Here is a 19,004-nt window from a genome sequence, read left to right as displayed (position 1 = left end):
ACTTTTACTACATGGGTGCAACTACATGTGCACTTAACTGCGGAGTAGACTGATATGCTCCACAGTAAAGCTTCACCATCTACGTGTGCACAGGTATTAGGGTGTAATTAATTATCTCTGCCGTAAGATAGTACTGCCTGCCTCCTAGCTCTGCACTTTAACATCCTTGTGCCTCAGCCAGCCCTTCCATTGTCTGACACTGCTGCTTGGAACCTGGGGCTGACCCCTAGTTCCCTGCCAGCCCAGGGCTGCTCCACCCTGGCTCAAACTGCTGAAGTCTTGCATGCCTGGGAGCAGATGACTCGGGCACAAACTACACCGGAGTTTATCTTGTTGCCTTAATGGCACACGTAGATGCACCCAGTATGGTCAGCTTCCTATATATAGTAAACCTCTTGTTTGTCTGCACTCTTTGTAAGTACTTACAGATTGTGGTTGAAGAGCCCACTTTAAGGATTTTAAATGCTGTCTCCTGTTTGTACAATTGAACTAAAGCCTGTTTTTACCTGGCAGCCCCTGGCCTCAATTTTTCCAGACATAAGTTTTATATTCTTTATGACATCTCATAATGGTTTGATTTGTTGATCACTCTTATGGAAATTCATACCTGTGAAACAGCAGTTTTCAAAGCTCGTGATGACTGCTGTTTTTTCTATACACATTTAAAATCAGTGCTAGACACAGTGCTTATATATATCCAATAATTTTCTCTCTGTTTTTCTTTAACTTTTTTTCTTTACAGGAACTATGTGATCTCATGTTTTCTCTAGATTGGATTAAAGCCAAAACAGAATTAGTAGGACCTGCCCATCTGATTCATGAATATGTAGAATACAGTAATATACTGGATCAAAAGGTATGATACTGTAAATTAAATGACTAATATGTTTAATATTCTCTAACCAGACTTTAGTATTAAAATAATGATGTCTTTGGAAGTAAAAGGAAAGAGTGAACTCTGAAGTCATCTTCAAGTAAAGGCTGTAGTTGGGGATCAGAAAATTAATCCATGGACACCATGGTCTACATGTAGATGCTGATTTTAGTGTTTTCAGTACCTGCATGGTTTTTTTTGTTTTTTCAGTCTTAAAACTGATTATTGTAATTATACGAAGCTAAAAAATCTTGTATAATTACTGTATTTACTCAAGTCCAAGACAAGGGTGTCCCGTCCTGTTGGATGCACACTTTGTCAGGGTTATTTGACCCCAGCAGTCTTTCCTGCCCAGAGCAGGGGAGCTGGATCCAATGATCTCACAAGGTCCTTTCCAGCCGTAAACTTCTGTGAATCTGTCCTGTCTCGTCCCCTGTGTATCCCCCATCGACATGGGACAAGTAGCTGCTGCAGCCTCAGCTCCAGGACTGTGTAGTAGCTGGGGGGGGGAAGCACAACGAGGGTGGCACCCAGTAGAGACCATGCGAAGGAGTGGTGTTTTAGGGAGGGAGACCTGTTTGGGGCGGGGGCCAATTGTATTCTGTACATGGAAAATTGTCACTTCCTGTTCCCCTAATTTATAATATTTCATGTATAGAATCTAATTATTGGGGGGGGTGTCTTAAATTCGAAGTCGTCTTGGATTTGGGTAAATATGGTATTAAACAAGACTCTGGAAGAGTGCTTGAAGTCCCTTAATCCTGATGGAACATGCTTTTATCTTTGCTCTGTCATTAGCCCTATTTACCTCAATAATACTGCTTTCAGATAAGGGTGCTATTTAATGTGAGTAATTATTGTAGTATCTGGGCACTTATTCAAGAAGAATTCATCTAACATGCACCTTATGAAATAAAATCTGACCTGACCCAACCCTTAAGCGTTCCTTTCAAGAAAGACTTAATATAAACCATGTTTCTGAAAGAGTAATAAAATACTACATATTGGAAGAGACCATTGATTTTTATTTATTTATTTATTCCTATTCTGGAGATATTATCAAACCTCTTTTTCATACAGAATAGCCTAGCACGTGAGAACTTTCAGAAATTTCTCTCTTTAAATGGACACCTTCTTGGACGACAGCCATTTCCTGATATTGTACAGTTAGGGCTTTGTCAACCAGAAACCTCAGAAGTATATCAACAAGCTAAACTAAAGGCACACCAAGAAGTTGATAAAGGAGCATTTTATGTGGAATGGATGTAAGTAGACACCATCAACCAACCCCACCAGTAGCCTGGGATTGGGGCCCCAGGGGCCTGCGCCTCCTCTACCCAGTCACTTGTGCTGGGATTGAGGTACCGGGGCCTACGTCACTTCTGTCTGGCCCTGTGTCCTAGGTGTTGGAGCCTGGGACCCTGTGCTGCCTCTGCCTGGCCCCGTGTACTGGGTTTGGACTCGTGGGGCTATGTGCTGCTTTCCCTTGGCCATGCTAGAATTGGGCCCTGTGCTGCCCTGCACACCAGATGTAGCGTGCAGGGCCATAATCAAGTAATCTCCACTGATGTTAAGATCTCATTTTACTTAACTATTCAGATTTCAACCTGTCCTTTCTTTATTTGTACTACTGGCATTTCAAAAGTACTAATTATTTTTGGCTAATGTGTTTCTACTTAGATTTTTTTCAAATCTTTTTTTACATCTTAAAGATTTTGGAAAAACTCTTGGTAAATCTGGTAAAAATGCATCTTATAAAAATAAAGCTTAGTCTATCGATTCAGACACTTCACTCTCAAACAATGAAAAATAAAACTTTTTTTCTGTCTTTGTATCTGGATCCGTGAGTCAGCTGTAGGAAATATAACCGTATTGGTTGAACATCTGAGAAGAATCTCATGTGTTGGTTAAACCATCTCTGTAAAATAGATTATGCCCAAGAAATGTGAAGAGTTGATGTCAAAGGTCCCTCTGAGACTACCAGCCCATTGCCATGCCCTAATTGACATGGTAGTTTTTTCAATAAATATGCCATATTCCGTATAATCAGCACTCTGAATTACTTGTTACCTACTTATAGCTGAGCTTTACTAGGGGGACAGTCCTCAGTACAAGTCTAGAGCAAACACTAAGATAGGATTACTTGATTGTTCTAAAATCACTGATTATTACCTTCCTGTGTTAAAGAAATAAAGGCATGAAGAACCTCTCCCGTTTGGTTGTCCGACCACACACAGATGCAGTTTACCATGCCTGCTTTTCCCAGGATGGACAGAAAATAGCTTCTTGTGGAGCTGACAGAACACTGCAGGTAAAATATGCATACTCAAGTAAAACTGAAATGCACGTCTCTGGCCACATAGTACTAAGATTTTTCTGAGTTTGTTCTTATTATTTTACTTTATTATGCAAAGGTGCCAGGAAACTAGAACTCTTCAGAGGGAAAATAATTTAAAGTCATATAGTCAAGGTTGTTATTATATGTGACTGTATTGCTTGTGTTTATAGAATCATTTTTTATCTAGATGTGTACAGGGGTTTTATGGGTTTGTCTTCTAAACGCTATTGCATCCTGTATGCATACTGGACTGTTTCTGTTGGTATAGACCTTGTAGCCTGATGTAACCCTACCAATATACCCACAAAACACGTTTTTCTGTATTCCCTTGTGAACAAATTATGCTGCAGTTAACCTTAACTTTTCCACAGAATGGAAAAATTGTTTGTCAGTGTTAAAAACAGCCAGTACCAGTCATCGTATGGAAACAGTAAAACACGTGTGTGTGTGTGTGTGTGTGTGTGTGTGTGTGTGTATATATATATATGTAGACATTTATAGTACTTTTATCATTCTTCTGTGAATAATCTGTCAATGAAGTGCTAGTGGGGGAAAATGAGTTTCAGAAATTGGAGATAGTAATATAATGAAAAGTGGGGTTTAAAGAGAAGGCTTGCAATTAAAAGCTGGCTGAGGGAAAGTGACTGATGCCAATTTGCCAGCAGTCTGCCTGGAGGGTGCCAGCCAGCTCTCAAGAATGCTAGCAAGTCAGCCAACCAGTAATCCAGTTAAGGTATCCATATTACAGACAGCCCAAGGTAAGGGTAAAGAGTATGTTTTTTGCAAGCCTTTTGTAGTATTTTGACTACTTAGCAAGTTGAATACTATTTGTTAGTGGCTTCTTTTTAGTTTCTAGTTATACACTGTTCATTTGGATATTTAATGTTTGTTGCTGTTTTCATTTGCTGGCTGCTACACAATTTTGATGACCTCCCATTCAGATTATTTCTGATGGATGTACTTTTTATTCTGCTTTGCTGAAGTTATTGTGATGTATGTCTCTACTTAATGATCTCATCATTAAGACCAAGGGTTTTTCTTAAAAAGTGGAAGAAATGTAGCAGCATATCGTTTGGAAAAGCTTTTTTAAAAGGACCCTGTATTTTTAATGATTGTATTTCTTAATAAAAAAAAAACCCTCTCATGTTTAAACTTTGCGTTACCAATATTTTTCCTAATAAATGCCTGGAAATGTACCACTCTTCAGATATCCTCTCCCTGCGACTATGTATATATCTTGTCTGTAAGCAAAGCAGTCAGTAATCCTTATGTTAAGGAAAATCTGCTTTTGCAGAATGTATTGCAGATTTTATATTTTACTGTCCCTTTAGACTATTCAGGATGATCTTTTTTTGGTTGTTTTTTTTAAGGTAATCAGTTCCATTATTGTTATTACTTCCTTGTAGAGCTGAATGGGAATATAAGCACAAAAACATTTTAAAATTACATTACCTTTGAGTCAGTTAAAATCTTAAGTATTTGAACAATTTAAAGATCAGTAGCTGAGGGAGGAAAGGTTCAGTGAAGAACTCATGCTTAAATTCTGCTATCTTAAAAGTCAATCTGAAAATATTCCCTCTGCTCCTCTATTTTCTTTTTTCCATTTTGGAGTCAGAAGAAACCAGGACAGTGATATTTATTATATAAGACTTTGAAGTATCTCCCTACTTTCTCATTTTTCTGAGATTAAGAACTTTTCTAGCAGTAAATAATATTTACATCCAGGTAATCTCATTACTTGGATGTAAGGAAGTGTAGAATTCCTCATTTTAATGTATTAAATGCCTATAAACAAAGTTTGTCACATGAAGGAGAAAAAGGCAAATTACTACTCGCACTCAGCCCATGTTTTTCACTTTAGGGTTTAAAATAACAATATTATTACTTGACACCTAAGTGTTTGTTTTCCTTAATGTCTTAAAAAAATAATATTAAGTAATGGAGAGTGCGAATAGGCACTTGGCCTAAGAGATTTAAGATTTTTTTTTCCAGTGTGCTCATTACCATAACACATATTGTGTCGCTGACTAACTTGTTTATATTAAATCTAAATCATGGCCTCTGACAATATTTTCAAGGTTAATTTTATCCTATAGAGTCTCTCCTTTTTAACTATTTGTGACATTTTTATAGTTCAGTTAGTCTTTGCTCTAAAGTCCAAGTTTGAAAAAGTAGATATTGAAAATTCAGAGGTTACTTTTAAATAAAATTAAGAACACACTACAAGATAAATTAAATTTTGACCTTAACTATTGGTTAATTTGCCCTTTAATATTCCTAAATATTTGAATTGCAGAACATGGCAATTTTTTACCTTACATAGTACAGTATTAAATTTGCCTCAAAGCACGTTTGATATAAGATTTCAGAATCATGTTATATTTTGCTTGCATAGGTGTTTAAAGCAGAAACTGGAGAGAAACTTCAGAATGTAGAAGCTCATGATGATGAAGTACTTTATTGCGCTTTCTCTCCAGATGGTAGATTCATAGCAACTTGTTCAGCAGATAACAAAGCGAAGGTAAGAAAATGGTCCTCTGACACCTTTTCACCTTAGAACAAGGAGGGTTTTTTTCTAAACTCTAACCAATTCCAGGTGATTCAATTTTTAAGACCATTTTCGTTGAGATCTAATCTATGTAGAAAGTAAGCTTTGTTGTTGTTGTTTTTAATTTAACTTATCATAGAATCATAGAAGTAGGGTTGGAAGGGACCTTGTAGATCTTTAAGTCCGACCCCCTGCCTGGGCAGGAGGAAAACTGGGCTCAAGTGACCCCGGCCAGGTAGGCATCAAGCCACTTCTTAAAGACCCCCAGGGTAGGAGCCAGCACCATTTCCCTTGGAAGTTGGTTCCAGATCCTAGCCGCCCTGACTGTGAAGTAGTTCTTATGGATGTCTAATCTAAATCTACTCTCCAACAACTTTGTGGCCGTTATTCCTTGTTATCCCGGGGGGTGCTAGGGGAAACAAGGTCTCCCCCAAACGCTTCTGGTCCCCCCTAGTGAGTTTATAGACAGTCACCAGGTCCCCCCTCAGCCTTCTCTTGTGAAGGCTGAACAGGTTCAGGTCCTGTAGCCTCTCATTGTAGGGTCTGCCCTGCAGTCCCCGGATCATGCGGGTGGCCCTCTGGACCCTCTCAATGTTGTCCACATCCCTCTTGAAGTGGGGTGCCCAGAACTGGATACAGTACTCCAGCTGTGGCCTGACCAGTGTCGCATAGATGGGGAGGATCACCTCCTTGGCCCTACTTGAGATGCACCTGTGGATGCACGATAAGGTCCAGTTAGCCCTGCTGACCATGACCTCGCATTGTCGGCCCATGTTCATCTTGGAGTCAGTGATGACTCCAAGATCCCTTTCTGCCTCCGTGCTCTCAAGAAAGGAGTTTCCCATCTTATAAGTGTGCTGCTGGTTACTACTGCCCAAGTGCAGCACCCTGCACTTGTCACTATTGAAACACATTCTGTTTTCGTTAGCCCACCCCTGCAACCTATCCAGGTCTTGCTGCAGTCTTTCCCTCAGCAAATTTAAACAGGTTGCTTTTCACCCCATCGTCCAAATCACTGATAAAGAAATTGAACAGTGCAGGGCCAAGGACCGAGCCCTGGGGGACTCCGCTGCCCACTCCCCCCCAGGTTGAATATGACCCGTCCACCACCACCCTCTGAGTACGACCCTTCAGCCAGTTTGCAATCCATCTGACCGTGTAGGCATCGATGCCACAGTCATCTAGTTTTTTAATGAGGACGGGGTGGGAGACAGTGTCAAAGGTCTTGCATAAGTCCAGAAAGACTACATCCACGGCAACACCTGCATCCAATGCTTTTGTGATCTGATCATAAAAGGCAATCAGGTTGGTCTGACATGACCTGCCCCTAATGAAACCGTGCTGGTTGCCCTTGAGCATCATCCCCGATGCCGACCCGTCACAGATGTGCTCCTTGATGATCTTCTCAAAGAGTTTCCCCAGGATTGAGGTAAGACCGATGGGCCTATAGTTGCCCGGGTCCTCCCTCCTCCCTTTTTTTAAAGATGAGGACCACGTTGGCTATCTTCCAATCATCTGGCACCTGGCCCAAGCACCACAAGCGCTCGTAAAGACGTGCCAAGGGCCCTGCAATAACCCCTGCTAGCTCCCTCAACACCCTGGGGTGGAGAGCATCCGGACCTGCTGATTTGAACACGTCCAGCCCCTCCAGAAGCACTCTAACCCAGTCCTCCTCAACCTTAGGTCTTGAGGCGTTCCCCTCGAGTCCATCTCGAATCACGGTGGGGGAGTCCCGGTCCCTGCACAAGAAAACGGAGGTGAAGAATTTGTTAAAGAGGTCTGCCTTCTCCTCTGGCGCAACCACCAGATTGCCCAGCATATCTTGCAGGGGCCCCACATTTCCCCGTGCCTTCTTCATCCTCCCTATATATTTGAAAAAGGACTTTCTATTATCTTTGATCTTGGACGCTAGTCCTAGCTCTATGTCCGCCTTAGCTTTCCTAACAGCCCCCCTACAGGCCCAAGCAGTGGAGGTATACTCTTCTTTGGAAATAGCGCCCCCTTCTACCGGGTGTATGCCACCTTTTTGGCAACCAGGCATTCCTGGATGTCCTTGGTGAGCCAGGGAGGCTTTTGGGCACTCTTGCCCCCCTTGCTTCTTGTTGGGATCGTCACCCCTTGGGCCCTGAGTATCGTCTCCTTAAGGAACGACCACTCATCTTGGGTACTGAGTTCCCCTCCCTTCGATAACCCCAGCACCTCTCCCACCAATCTCCTCAACTCGTTGAAGTTGGCTCTCTTGAAGTCTAGGGCTACCTTCTTGCTGCAGGCCCTTGTCACCCTGCGTACTGTATCTTGGCCAGGAATCTCCTGGAACGGTCCGACCTGGCTGACTGCTCCTCCCAGCAGATGTCTGGGTAATCTAGATCACCCATGACAACTCCATCCCTTGCCTTAAGTGCCTCTGCAAGGTGGCCTGAAAATTCCCGGTCCAGCTCCTCCCCTTGGTTGGGGGGTCTGTAGTAGACCCCCACCGTTAAATCCCTCTCCCCACAACCCCTTGTATCTTGACCCAGAGCACTTCAGTTTGCCCCTCCTCCGACCACATTTTGCAGAAGATGTGTATTGCTCTTTGACATAGAGCGCCACACCCCCTCCCTTCCTTCCTTCTCTGTCCCACCTGTAGAGCCTATAGCCCCTAATGCTAACTGCCCAGTCGTGGGATGAATCCCACCACGTTTCTGTAAGCCCTACTATGTCTGGGTTTGAAGTGGCTATTCTGAGGGCGAGTTCCTCCTATTTGTTCCCCATACTATGAGTATTGGTATACAGGCATTTAAGGCCTTTCATAGCTCCGCGTGCCACTCCCCGATTAGGAAGACTATCTGGACCCCTGTTTCTTACCTGGGCACTCCTCGCATGTGTCACCTGTCTTGCTCGGGTGGTGTCTCCATGTCTTCCTGCGGCCCCCTCCCCTGGCGAGGCTAGTTAAAGCTCGCCGTACGAGATCAGCCAACCTGGAAGAGAAGACACGCTTGTCTTTAGGAGAGAGGTGAAGCCCATCCCGCCCCAGCAAGACCCTCACCCAAAAGCATGGGTCATTATCTAGGAACCCAAGACCCGCCTGGCGGCACCAACTCCATAAGTGCCATGTTTTATTTTACCTTGGAAAATAAAAGATGCATCAAACATAGAAAATAAAACTAATTGTAGCATTTGCTATTTTAGTTAAGTGTCAGAATCTGGGTGGATATTTTGAGATAAAATGGTAGGAACACACTTGTATTTACAGTATGTCATGACATAATAATTTATGCTTGTTGCCTCTATTGTTTCACTTAAATAACAAGCCAAAAAAAAGCTTGTTTTAGCTTGCTGCTTTGGCATTTGGTGTTTCTTTATTATAATAAGGCATTAAGGAATCCCAATTTACTTCTTATTCTCATACTAAATAAGGCTATTTTCCTCGCATCACCTCAATTTTTCAAACATTTAAACCACGTCCAGGTTCTCCAAAACATGGAGCCCAGGACCAAATTCTGGCAAGAATGAATTCATATCAATTGGTTGTAAGCATCCTGTTAAGCTTTTATAATTTCACCTTTTCCCCTCTCCTCTTTTTCCCTTCCTTTTCCTCTTTTCCTCCTTTCCTTTTTCTGTTTTTTTTTTTTTAACATGACCACTCTTGTCATTTTAAAAGGATCCTGTATCTCCCTATTTTAGTCAGTTTTACATTCCCTCCCTGCCCCACCCCCCAGCTGTGGGGGAAAGTTTGTTAATTATATTGTTGCAAATGGATAAAAAATGCATTTAGTTTAACTTAGATTGAAAGATGTTCCATGATAAGTTTTTATTTAGGAATGTACTTTTCTAAAAGTAAATAAATGAATTCCAAAATCTGTTTTTTAAATTACTCGTGTTTAGATCTGGTGTTTAAGAACAGGCAAGCGTATATTTGACTGTGTGGAACATACAGAGCAGGTCAACTGTTGCCAGTTTAACAGTGGAAATAATGAGCTTCTCCTGACCACTTGCTCAAATGACAGTTTGCTCAAGGTAAGTAGAAAATGCAGTGTTTTATTTTGCTTACAATTAAAAACATTGCTGGGGGGGGTTTTGTGTACATGCTCTTTTCAAACACCACAGACTAAATATTTTGCTTCCATAAACTATTAGACACGGCAAAAATGAATAACAGTGTATGAAAGGAAGGGTAGAGGGCAGTTTTTCAGAAGGTAGGTAAAATTGCTAGAAGTATGTTTTAACCAAGGATAATGATATTTAGAAGAGAATGAAGACTGCTTTTTAATTATTATTATTATCTTGTGCTTAATTGCTGGGGTAAGAAATTGAAAGTTGTGACTAATGGGGAAAATGGAAAAGGAGTCACCAGTTATAAGGGGCATGGCTAAAAGAAAATGAGTTGAATGGTAGGAGAGGAAAAGATTACTTATGATCTTTTAGGCTCTGAGGAGGAACTGAGTTGCGGCAGATTGGGTTAGATTAGCATTAGTTATATTAAATAGGAGTTGACTGACTAACAGTGGAATTAGGGAGGTTGGGAGCTAGTCTGCAGTTAATAGAAATTTTTAATAGATTGGAGTTCTCAGCCAGTCAAACCTCTGTTTAAAAGTTAGGAGAAAAATGCAGTCTTTGAGAATACACTGATACCTGGCCATTCTAGAAAATATACTTGAAAAGGGTCTTGCGATAGAAGATTGGAACAGATTAGAATGATAGATCACCTGTACATGAAATCGGTAATTAAAATTTTGCAAGGTAGGATTTTTATGTGAAAGGTAACAGAGCGGGTCTCCATTGTAGAGATCACGTGAATTTTTTAGAATGTGCTATACATCCATCAGGGGTGTAGGTTGTAGCCATGTTGGTCTAAGGACATAGGCAGACAAGGTTCTTTGGGTGAATATGATAAAATATATCAGATTCACTGAAAGAACCTTGTCTGCCTGAACATCCCTCTGCTCTCTGATAATCCAGGTTCCCAAAATCGGGCACCCAGAATTGCTTGTTATGCCAAAAAAACCCCACAAAACATATTGGAGGGGACAGAGGCAAGAAGAACCCTATGAAAATGCTGAGGTAGAAAATCATTGATGATGAAGTCGTAAGGAAGGTTGAAAGTCAAACAAGAGCACAGATGTATGGAAACCAAGAGTAGAGAGGATCCTGGAGAGAACAATCATTTTAAAAGTTCTGAAGATGGTAGGGAAAATAGATGGTGCTCTTTTGATTTAGCTAATAGCTTATTAATGACTTTATACTCAAGAGAGTATGCTGAACCTTAGCTTGTGTTGATCACTATAAAAGAAAGAGTTTAGGTATTGCTAATAAATTATACTGTTTAGAATTTGTAAAATAAATTGAAGATTGGAACAAGATACTGGTAATTTTTTAGAGGCAGTGGACTCAAGGATAGTTTCTTAGCCTTCTTCATAGCTCCAGGGCATTGTCTCTGCTAAGGGAAAGAAAAGTTATTTCGATTCCAGTTAGCTGACTGAAGTGACATATGGTAATGTTCTAACACAGTGGTTTCCAACCTTTTTTCATTTATGGACTCCTAAAACATTTTGAATGGAGGTGTGGACCCCTTTGAGTTGTAAGTGTAGGTATTCCCATACCTTTGATTGATAACAGCCATCTTGTGTGGACCCTTAGATGTAATCTATAGACCCCCAGGAGTCCATGGGCCACAAATTGAAAATCACTGTTCTATTAGACAAGACAGTTTTTGGGTTTCCACACAAATTAGTAGGTCAGAGCAAAGACTAAAAGAGCCCAAGGCTTACCTTGACTTGCAGACTCTTAAGAAAACTATGAATTGTGAATAGATTTTTCTATACAAGTTAAGCAGGTTTTTGGATATAAATGCACCATCTTTAGCTTTGGATTATTTATGGTTTGACAGCAATTGTTTGTTTCCTTTTCTTGTAGCTTTGGGACATAAGAAATAAGCGTTGTCAAAACACAATGTTTGGTCATACAAGTTCTGTCAATCATTGTAGATTTTCACCAGATGATAAATATGTGGCTAGTTGCTCAACAGATGGAACAGTGAAGGTAAGCCTTGTTTTTAATTAATGTGTTTTTATGGATTAAATGGATGGAAGTTTCTGTGATGTATTTTGATGATGGAAGTTGCTGTTGCTTTATTATATAACCTTTTAGTAATGCTTTGTAGTCATGTTTTTCAAACATTAATTTGTTATACCTTGGAGCATCTTGGTGGGGTAGCTGAGCATTATTTCCATTTTAAAAATGAGAAGCTAAAATGGGAATAGGCCAGGTAACTTGCCTCAAGTCACAGAAGGATTTCGTATCATAACTAGAAGTAAAACAGAGGTTGCCTTGTTTCATTCTATCACTTATCCATGAAACTTTGAGAATCTGATGTCAAGGGAATGCTTCGTAAAATCATATTCCAAGTGGAAAAGAGATCTGATGACTTAATATATTTTCAGTATGAGCCAGGAATACCTTATTTATTTTCATTATATGCTTAAATTCAATATAATTTTACTAGGTGTGCACTGATAAAGATTTTTTGGGCCGATACCAATGACCTATTATTGACCAGCCATATCAGTTGATACTGATCCGATTGCCAATATGCAGCCTGGCAGCATGGAGAGTAGCATCCGGGTGGTAAGTCTGCTGGAGGGGGAGGGGCGTGGGGAGAGGAAGGGGTGTCAGGGGGTGGGGACAGATTAAGGCCCCATGGTAAGGGAGAGAGTGGGGCTGGTACAGGGGCAGGCACTGCCCAGCCAGTGTGGGGCGGGGAGCCAGTGGCTCATCCTGGGGTGTGGGGGGGCTCCCACTGCTGCATGCACCCCCAGAAGAGGCATGGGGAGCATGTAACCCTCTGGATTTGTGCATGGGGCAAGGGTAGGCCACCTGCTGTGCGCTTAGGGCTGGGGCTGCTCCAGCCTCTTCCTGGCAGCTGCTCTTGGGCCAGGAGGGGTAGGATGGGAGGCAGTGGCACTGGGAGCAAGGGCTACGGCAAATTTTGGGGTAGCTCTAGCTCCCCTGTAGCCCCCCCTCCAAGTGCTGCCACAACCTTTCCCACTCTGCCCAGCCCAAGCGCAGCCACTGGGAAGAGGCTGGAGCAGCCCTGGCCCTGAGCGCGCAGCAGCAGCCCACCCTCACCCCGTGCAAAAATCCAGGGGGGCACATGCCTTCCCCGGGGGTGTGTGCAGTGGCGGGAGCCCCCCCTCCCCGCAACCCCTGGATGAGCCACCAGCTATGTGCCGCATGCCACCCCACCCCGGCTGGGTAGCGCCTACCCCCACCCCTGCCCCAGTACCACTCCCACCCTCACCATGGGGGACTCAATCTGCATTCCCCCCCCACATCCTTTCCCTCCCCCTTGCCCCAATAGACTTAAGATCCGGACGCTGCTCTCCAAGCTGCCGGGCTGCGTTCCTGGTCATGTGCATGCTGCAGCATTTACTGGCAACATTATTGACCAAATCAGCCAAAAAAGCCGACTCCTGATGATGTCAATTTTCCTTTTATCAGTGTCAATACGATATGTACCAGTGTATCGGTGTACGTCTAAATTTTAAACAGCCAGGTGAGGTAGGGATGACTTTTTTTTGTTTATTTTTTTTAGTTAACTTTCCCTAGTCAGTGATATATTTTTTAAAGCAATTAAGAGACTTGCACCATATTAGTCACGCTTCAAAAATTCTTATTTTTCTTTAAGAGTATCTAAATTAGGAATGATGAAAAACCTGCTGCTGTGATAGAAATCAAAGTTGAAAAGGGTTCTACTTGCCTTTGAATGCATCAGCGATATCAGGGGACAAGACTTCTTTTTTTATCAGATCCTTCTTAGCTGTTGGGCTTGCACTGGCTACAGGCAGATGTAACAACAGCTGATTGCTTTTCTTCCCCAAAGCAAATAAATTCCACGTCTTCCTGATGGGAGCATCTTCCACCACAAGACAGTCTCTTTTTTTTTCATAATAGCTGTGGTTGGTGGGTACTTCAGGTGTTATCAGTGTTTCACCTTTCTCGTAAGTCTGTTCCCTTTTTCTGCTGTGCATGGCAGAATTCAGCTTTTCTCTTGTCCTTACTCCTGGTAGAGACAGAATTCTTTGATGCTTTTCTATTTTCTTAGTTTTAAAGCATACAAGTTTCTAAAAATCAGTAATTGATGGCCTAAAATTTAGTGTGCTCTTGGATGATTGCCACTGAAACTACAAGATAGATGGCTCTAATTTTTCTGCCAAAACTGTCATGTTCCAATATTAGACACAAAAAAGAAATACCAATATAACTATAACTTTAAATCTTATGGAATCTACCTTTTAATATACATTTATAGATTATATGGATATGTAGTACAAAGATTTTAAGTTGACAACAAGAAACTGTAAATTATTTTAGCGTAATACAAAATTCACATACTGGTCCAGAGAAGGAAAATGTTGTGCTGCCTTTATTTTATAGTATGTATGTGGAGAATTACAAAATACACTATGAAAAGAAAATATCCTGTTTGTTGGCTCTAAAATGAGGAATTTAGGGGCTTTTTATTCTTTGAAAACATGTTTAGAGTACCCTTGAGGAAAGATTGCTTTGTGCAGTTTTAATAGTTAATAGATTAATGTAACCTGTAGTTAAATGCATTCCTTTCACATTCATAAAATGAATTAAAGTGTTATAGTCCCAGCCCAAAGAAATTTTAAGCACTTCTGCTTTTATAATTTTGATTGCTGCTTTCTGAACTCTCCCAATTTGTAAATACTTTCCTGATGCAGAGAAGTCCAGAATTGGATATGCAGTTACAAGCTGCCTCCTCCCTTACGACATATATTTACGTACATTGTACACGTATGGAAAAATTGAATAAATGGCTTTTAATAAATCTTTTCGTATGCATTTAAAGCTAATCTATATAATCTCTGATTTTGAGAGTTTGATTTCATATATTTGTTCTTGAAGCTTTGGGAAACAGGCTCAGGAAATGAACTGAAATGTATTAAGATAAAGGATTTCTTCAGAAATGCAGATGAGCGAGAAGTGGAAGCGTTACCCAAGTGTTGCTCCTGGTCAACAGATGGTGCTACAGTAATGGTGGCAGCCAAGAATAAACTTCTTGTAAGTATTCAGATTTAATTTTTTCCTGTAGTCTGTTTTTTCCTTTACTTTAATCTAGAGGTGCACCAATACATTGGTCTGATATTGGATGGGCACCGATATAAAGAAAATTGGTCGTATCAGAAATTGACCCAACGTAGCCGATAATTTGGCTGGGCAGTGCTTGCCCTGGCCCTAGCCCCACTTCCGCCTCTCTGCGGGGGCCTGCCACCCTCACACTCCTTTCCTCCCCACTCCTCTTCCACCACACCAGACTTACCAACTGCACACAGCTGTCCAAGCTGCCGGGCTAGTACCGGAAATTAGATCAGTATTGGCCAATATGTCTCCTTAAAAAATCAGCTATCAGTATCAGCCCCAAAAATCTCTATCGGTGCACCCCTACTTTAATTACTTTACACATTCTCCATTACAAAAATATAAAATGTATGCTCGTAAGGGTATGTGAGCAGCTGGTAAACTTGGAAGGGGGGTACACAATATGAAAAAGTTTGGGAACCTCTGCTCTAGTGCGTCTCATTCTGGAACTTCGGACTTTGAGAAGCAGCTACTCTGGTCTGTGACTGAACTGAGAGCCCTAGGTGAAGCAGCTGCTTTGCAACAACAGGTGAAAGACTTCAGCTGCCTTTTGACCTTTTGGACACACATTTGTTCACTCCCATCTCTTTCTCTCTGGCTCCTTTGAATAAGCTGTAGAAGAATAACTGTATACTTGGTTCTTTCTTTAGTGCTAAGGAAAATATGGAATAGCTGAAAATGATCTGCCATGTTTGACACCCCGTTATTACTAGTTATAAAAGGACACACCTGGCATAGAAGGACATACACAGTAAAATCTCTGCTTTCTGGCATTTAACTAACCAGAAATTCAATTAGCTGGAATTGCCGGCTGGCTGGATGGACGTGGCGGGGGGGACAGGGGAAAGCTCGCATGCAGCGGCAGCTGCCGCCACCCACCACCTTGAGCTGCTGCCACTTTGCGGACAGCCTTCTCCACATACCCTCCTCCCCCACTCCGTGTGCAGCTGCCACCTCCTCCCCTCTGCCCCATTCCGTGTTACCTGAACACCCCTGCTGGGAGGTTTCAGATGACCAGAATTTTTACATAACCGCCAGTCCCCTTACCCCGGGAATGCCAGATAACAGAGATTTTACTGTAACTGTTTAAATCAGCGGTATCAAATTCATTAGGCCCTGGATGAGGAGCACAGAGCTAGTCTGCAGGCTGGATTAGGCTCACGCACGATTTTTCCGCCCCAAATCCAGTGCGCAGGCCAGGCAGGTCCCACAGCGCTGCATGCAGCATGTGCCAGGAGCTGGCCCCACTCACTGCAAGCGGCACGTGGGTCCAGTAGAAACCCACAAGGCAGGATGGTGGGCTGGATGATAGGGCTTCATGGTCTTTGACACTCCTGCATTAAATGGTTAGCACAGAAAAAAAGATAAAGCTGTGCTAATGAGAAAAAGTTGCAGGAGCCTTTTCAGGGGTGTTATTTGAGGGGATGTTAGAAATTATTATCTTTCATCCTTCATAATTGAGTCAGAAAATTGTTCAAAGGTTAATTCTGCCAGTCAGTGATTCTTGTTATACGATATTATAACCTCAACTTTTCAATGTTTTACAACTGAGTTATTAAACTGACTGCATATTAGAAATTGGCATAGCATAAATTAGCTTTTTTGTTTGCTCAAGTTTTGACAAAGCATTCAGCTTTTGATTTAGCATGCAGAGTAAGATACTTTAGGGATTAGTTTACCAGATTTGATCATATCATTTAACTTTTCTCATTTCTGAAGTTCTTGATTATTCTGTATTTCAAAACACCAAATATTAAGCTTACAGGATGTTTCCTACATGTGATGGAATCAATAATAAAGCAGTTTTTAAAACTAACCTGTTTATCGATATGGACAGATATACACGTTTAAAAAGATACATTATTCCTTCTTATTTATATGGTGGCCAGTTAGACTGCATTTTGAGTCAATGTGGTACATTTTTTAAATCGGACTTTTTTAATAATAAAATTATTGTATTCAACAAAATGCATTACTCAGTATTCAGTGTATTAGACTGTGCATTCAGTAGTTGCTGGAGATTAATTCAAGGAATTAAATCTTAGTCTTTAGTTAGCCGAGTTCATCATAATGTTAATACATCATACTTCTTGGAATTGTTTTCACAGCTTTTAGATGTTGAAACCAGTGATTTATTAGAAGAGGTTTTAAGTTACCAAAACACAATCCAGTACTATGACTTCTGCCCCAGCAATCAACTGGTAGCAGTTGCTTTCTCACACTATTCTGTTGAGGTAAGTGATCATCTTTTGTTAAGATAATGCAGATAGCTCTCCTGTGCTATAAAATGAAAAAAATATGCTGTATCAATTATTTAGTTTTGGAGAATCAGAAGTAAATTAACTATTTTCAAAAAATACACATTCAGTGTGAATTCAGCGACTTTACTTTAAACTACTTGAAAGGTGGTTCCAAAGAGGATGAGACTGTTCTCAGTGGTGACAGATGACAGAACGAGGAGCAACAATCTCGAGTTGCAGCAAGGGAGGTTTAAGTTGTATATTAGGAAAAACTTCCTCACTTTCTCCCAGTCAAGGTTTTATCTACCTGGGTCTTAAAAACTTCCAAGGATGAATATCCCACAACTTCTCTGGGTAGCCTGTTGTTCCAGTGCTGTACTACCCTCCTCATGAGACTGTTTTCCCTAATATCTAACCTAAGCTACCATTGCTGCTCCTTCTGTCATCTGCCACCACTGAGAACAGTGTAGTTCCATCCTCTTTGGAACCCCCCTTCGGTTAGTTGAAGGCTGTTACTAAATCGCCCCTCAGTCACCTCTTCTCCAGACTAAATGAACCAAGTTCTCAGCCTCTCATAATCATAAGTCATGTGCCTCAGCCCTCTAACCATTTTTGTGGCCTTCTGCTGGACTCTTTCCAATTTCTCCAGATCCTTCCTATAGTGAGGGACCCAAATCTGGAGACAGTACTCCAGATATGGCTTCACCAGTGCTGAACAGAGTAGAACAATCGCTTCCCTCTGCTGGCAGTGTTCCTGCTAATGCAGCCAGCTCAGTATGTCATTAGTCTTCTTCACAACAAGAGCACACTATTGACTCATGTTCAGCATATTGTTCACTGTAAGCTCCAGGTCCTTTTCTGCAGAGCTGCTGTTTAACCAGTCAGTCCTAAGCCGGTTCTGGTGCATAGAATTGTTCCATCCAAAATGCAAGACTTTGTACTTGTCTTTGTTGAAATTCATGAGATTCCTTTTGGTCCAATCCTATAATTTGTCTAGGTCTCTCTGGATTGTAACCCTAAACTCCAGTGTATCTACTGCTACTCTACTTAGTTTGGTGTAATCTGTGAACTTGCTGAGGGTGCATTCCATCCCATGTTGAACAAAATCAGCCCCAGGACCAACTCTTGGTGTACTCCACTTGATACTGGCTGCCAACTAGACATAAGCCATTGATTCCCTACCCTTAAGCCTGATGATCCGGCCAGTTTTTTATCCACCTTACAGTCCATTCATCCAACCCATATTTCCTTAGCTTCCTTGTGAGAATGTTGTAGAAGACCATATCAAAAGTCTTGCTAAAGTCAAGGTATATTAATCCACTGCACCCCTGCCCCAGCATCCACAGAGCCAGTCAACTTATAGAGGACAATTACGTTGGTCAGGCATGACTTGCCTTTGGTGAATCCAAGCTAGCTGTTCCTAATCACCTTCTCTTCCAAGTGCTTAGAAATGGATTCTCTGAGGGCCTGCTGCAGGATTTTTCTAGGGACTGAAGTGAGGTTGACTGGTCTGTAGTTCCCTGGATCCTCCTTCTTCCCTTTCTTAAAGATGGGCCCTTTTCCAAGCATCCAGGATCTTTCTTGCTCACCATGAGTTTTCAGAGATAATGGTCATTGGCTCTATCTACAATCACATCGGCCAACTCCCTCCACACTCAGGTGCATCCTGTCTGGCCCTATGGACTTGTATGCATCCAGCTTTTCTAAATACTCCCTAATCTCTTCTTTTGCCACTGCCTACCTCTTCCACAGTAGTCTGATAGCTGACCTTGCCTGTGAAGACTGGGGTAAAAAAGACATAAAAAAGATTACTACAGCCTTTTCTGTATCATCTGTCACTAGGTTGTCTCCCTGGTTCAGTAA

The 19,004-nt window shown here is 41.6% G+C and overlaps 1 protein-coding gene across 10 annotated transcripts in view; it reads left to right on the top strand.

Moving 5' to 3' along the window:
- The window catches only part of APAF1 (apoptotic peptidase activating factor 1), a 71,936-nt gene that overhangs the window by 31,237 nt on the left and 21,695 nt on the right, over nucleotides 1-19,004 (top strand). For 8 of the 10 annotated variants that reach the window (XM_019480847.2, XM_019480845.2, XM_014595174.3 and 5 more), the window contains 8 exons: nucleotides 743-856; nucleotides 1,955-2,139; nucleotides 3,062-3,185; nucleotides 5,608-5,733; nucleotides 9,625-9,756; nucleotides 11,653-11,778; nucleotides 14,668-14,823; nucleotides 17,010-17,135. In XM_019480847.2, coding sequence (XP_019336392.1) covers nucleotides 743-856; nucleotides 1,955-2,139; nucleotides 3,062-3,185; nucleotides 5,608-5,733; nucleotides 9,625-9,756; nucleotides 11,653-11,778; nucleotides 14,668-14,823; nucleotides 17,010-17,135 — 1,089 coding nt within the window. Of the gene's footprint in view, nucleotides 1-742; nucleotides 857-1,954; nucleotides 2,140-3,061; nucleotides 3,186-3,874; nucleotides 3,971-5,607; nucleotides 5,734-9,624; nucleotides 9,757-11,652; nucleotides 11,779-14,667; nucleotides 14,824-17,009; nucleotides 17,136-19,004 lie in introns of those variants that run through there. The other 2 variants (XR_009461679.1, XR_009461677.1) reach the window with 2 other exon arrangements.

Source organism: Alligator mississippiensis, chromosome 4 (assembly GCF_030867095.1).
Source record: "Alligator mississippiensis isolate rAllMis1 chromosome 4, rAllMis1, whole genome shotgun sequence".
Taxonomy (NCBI): domain Eukaryota; kingdom Metazoa; phylum Chordata; order Crocodylia; family Alligatoridae; genus Alligator; species Alligator mississippiensis.
This window is presented reverse-complemented; position numbering and strand designations above follow the sequence as displayed.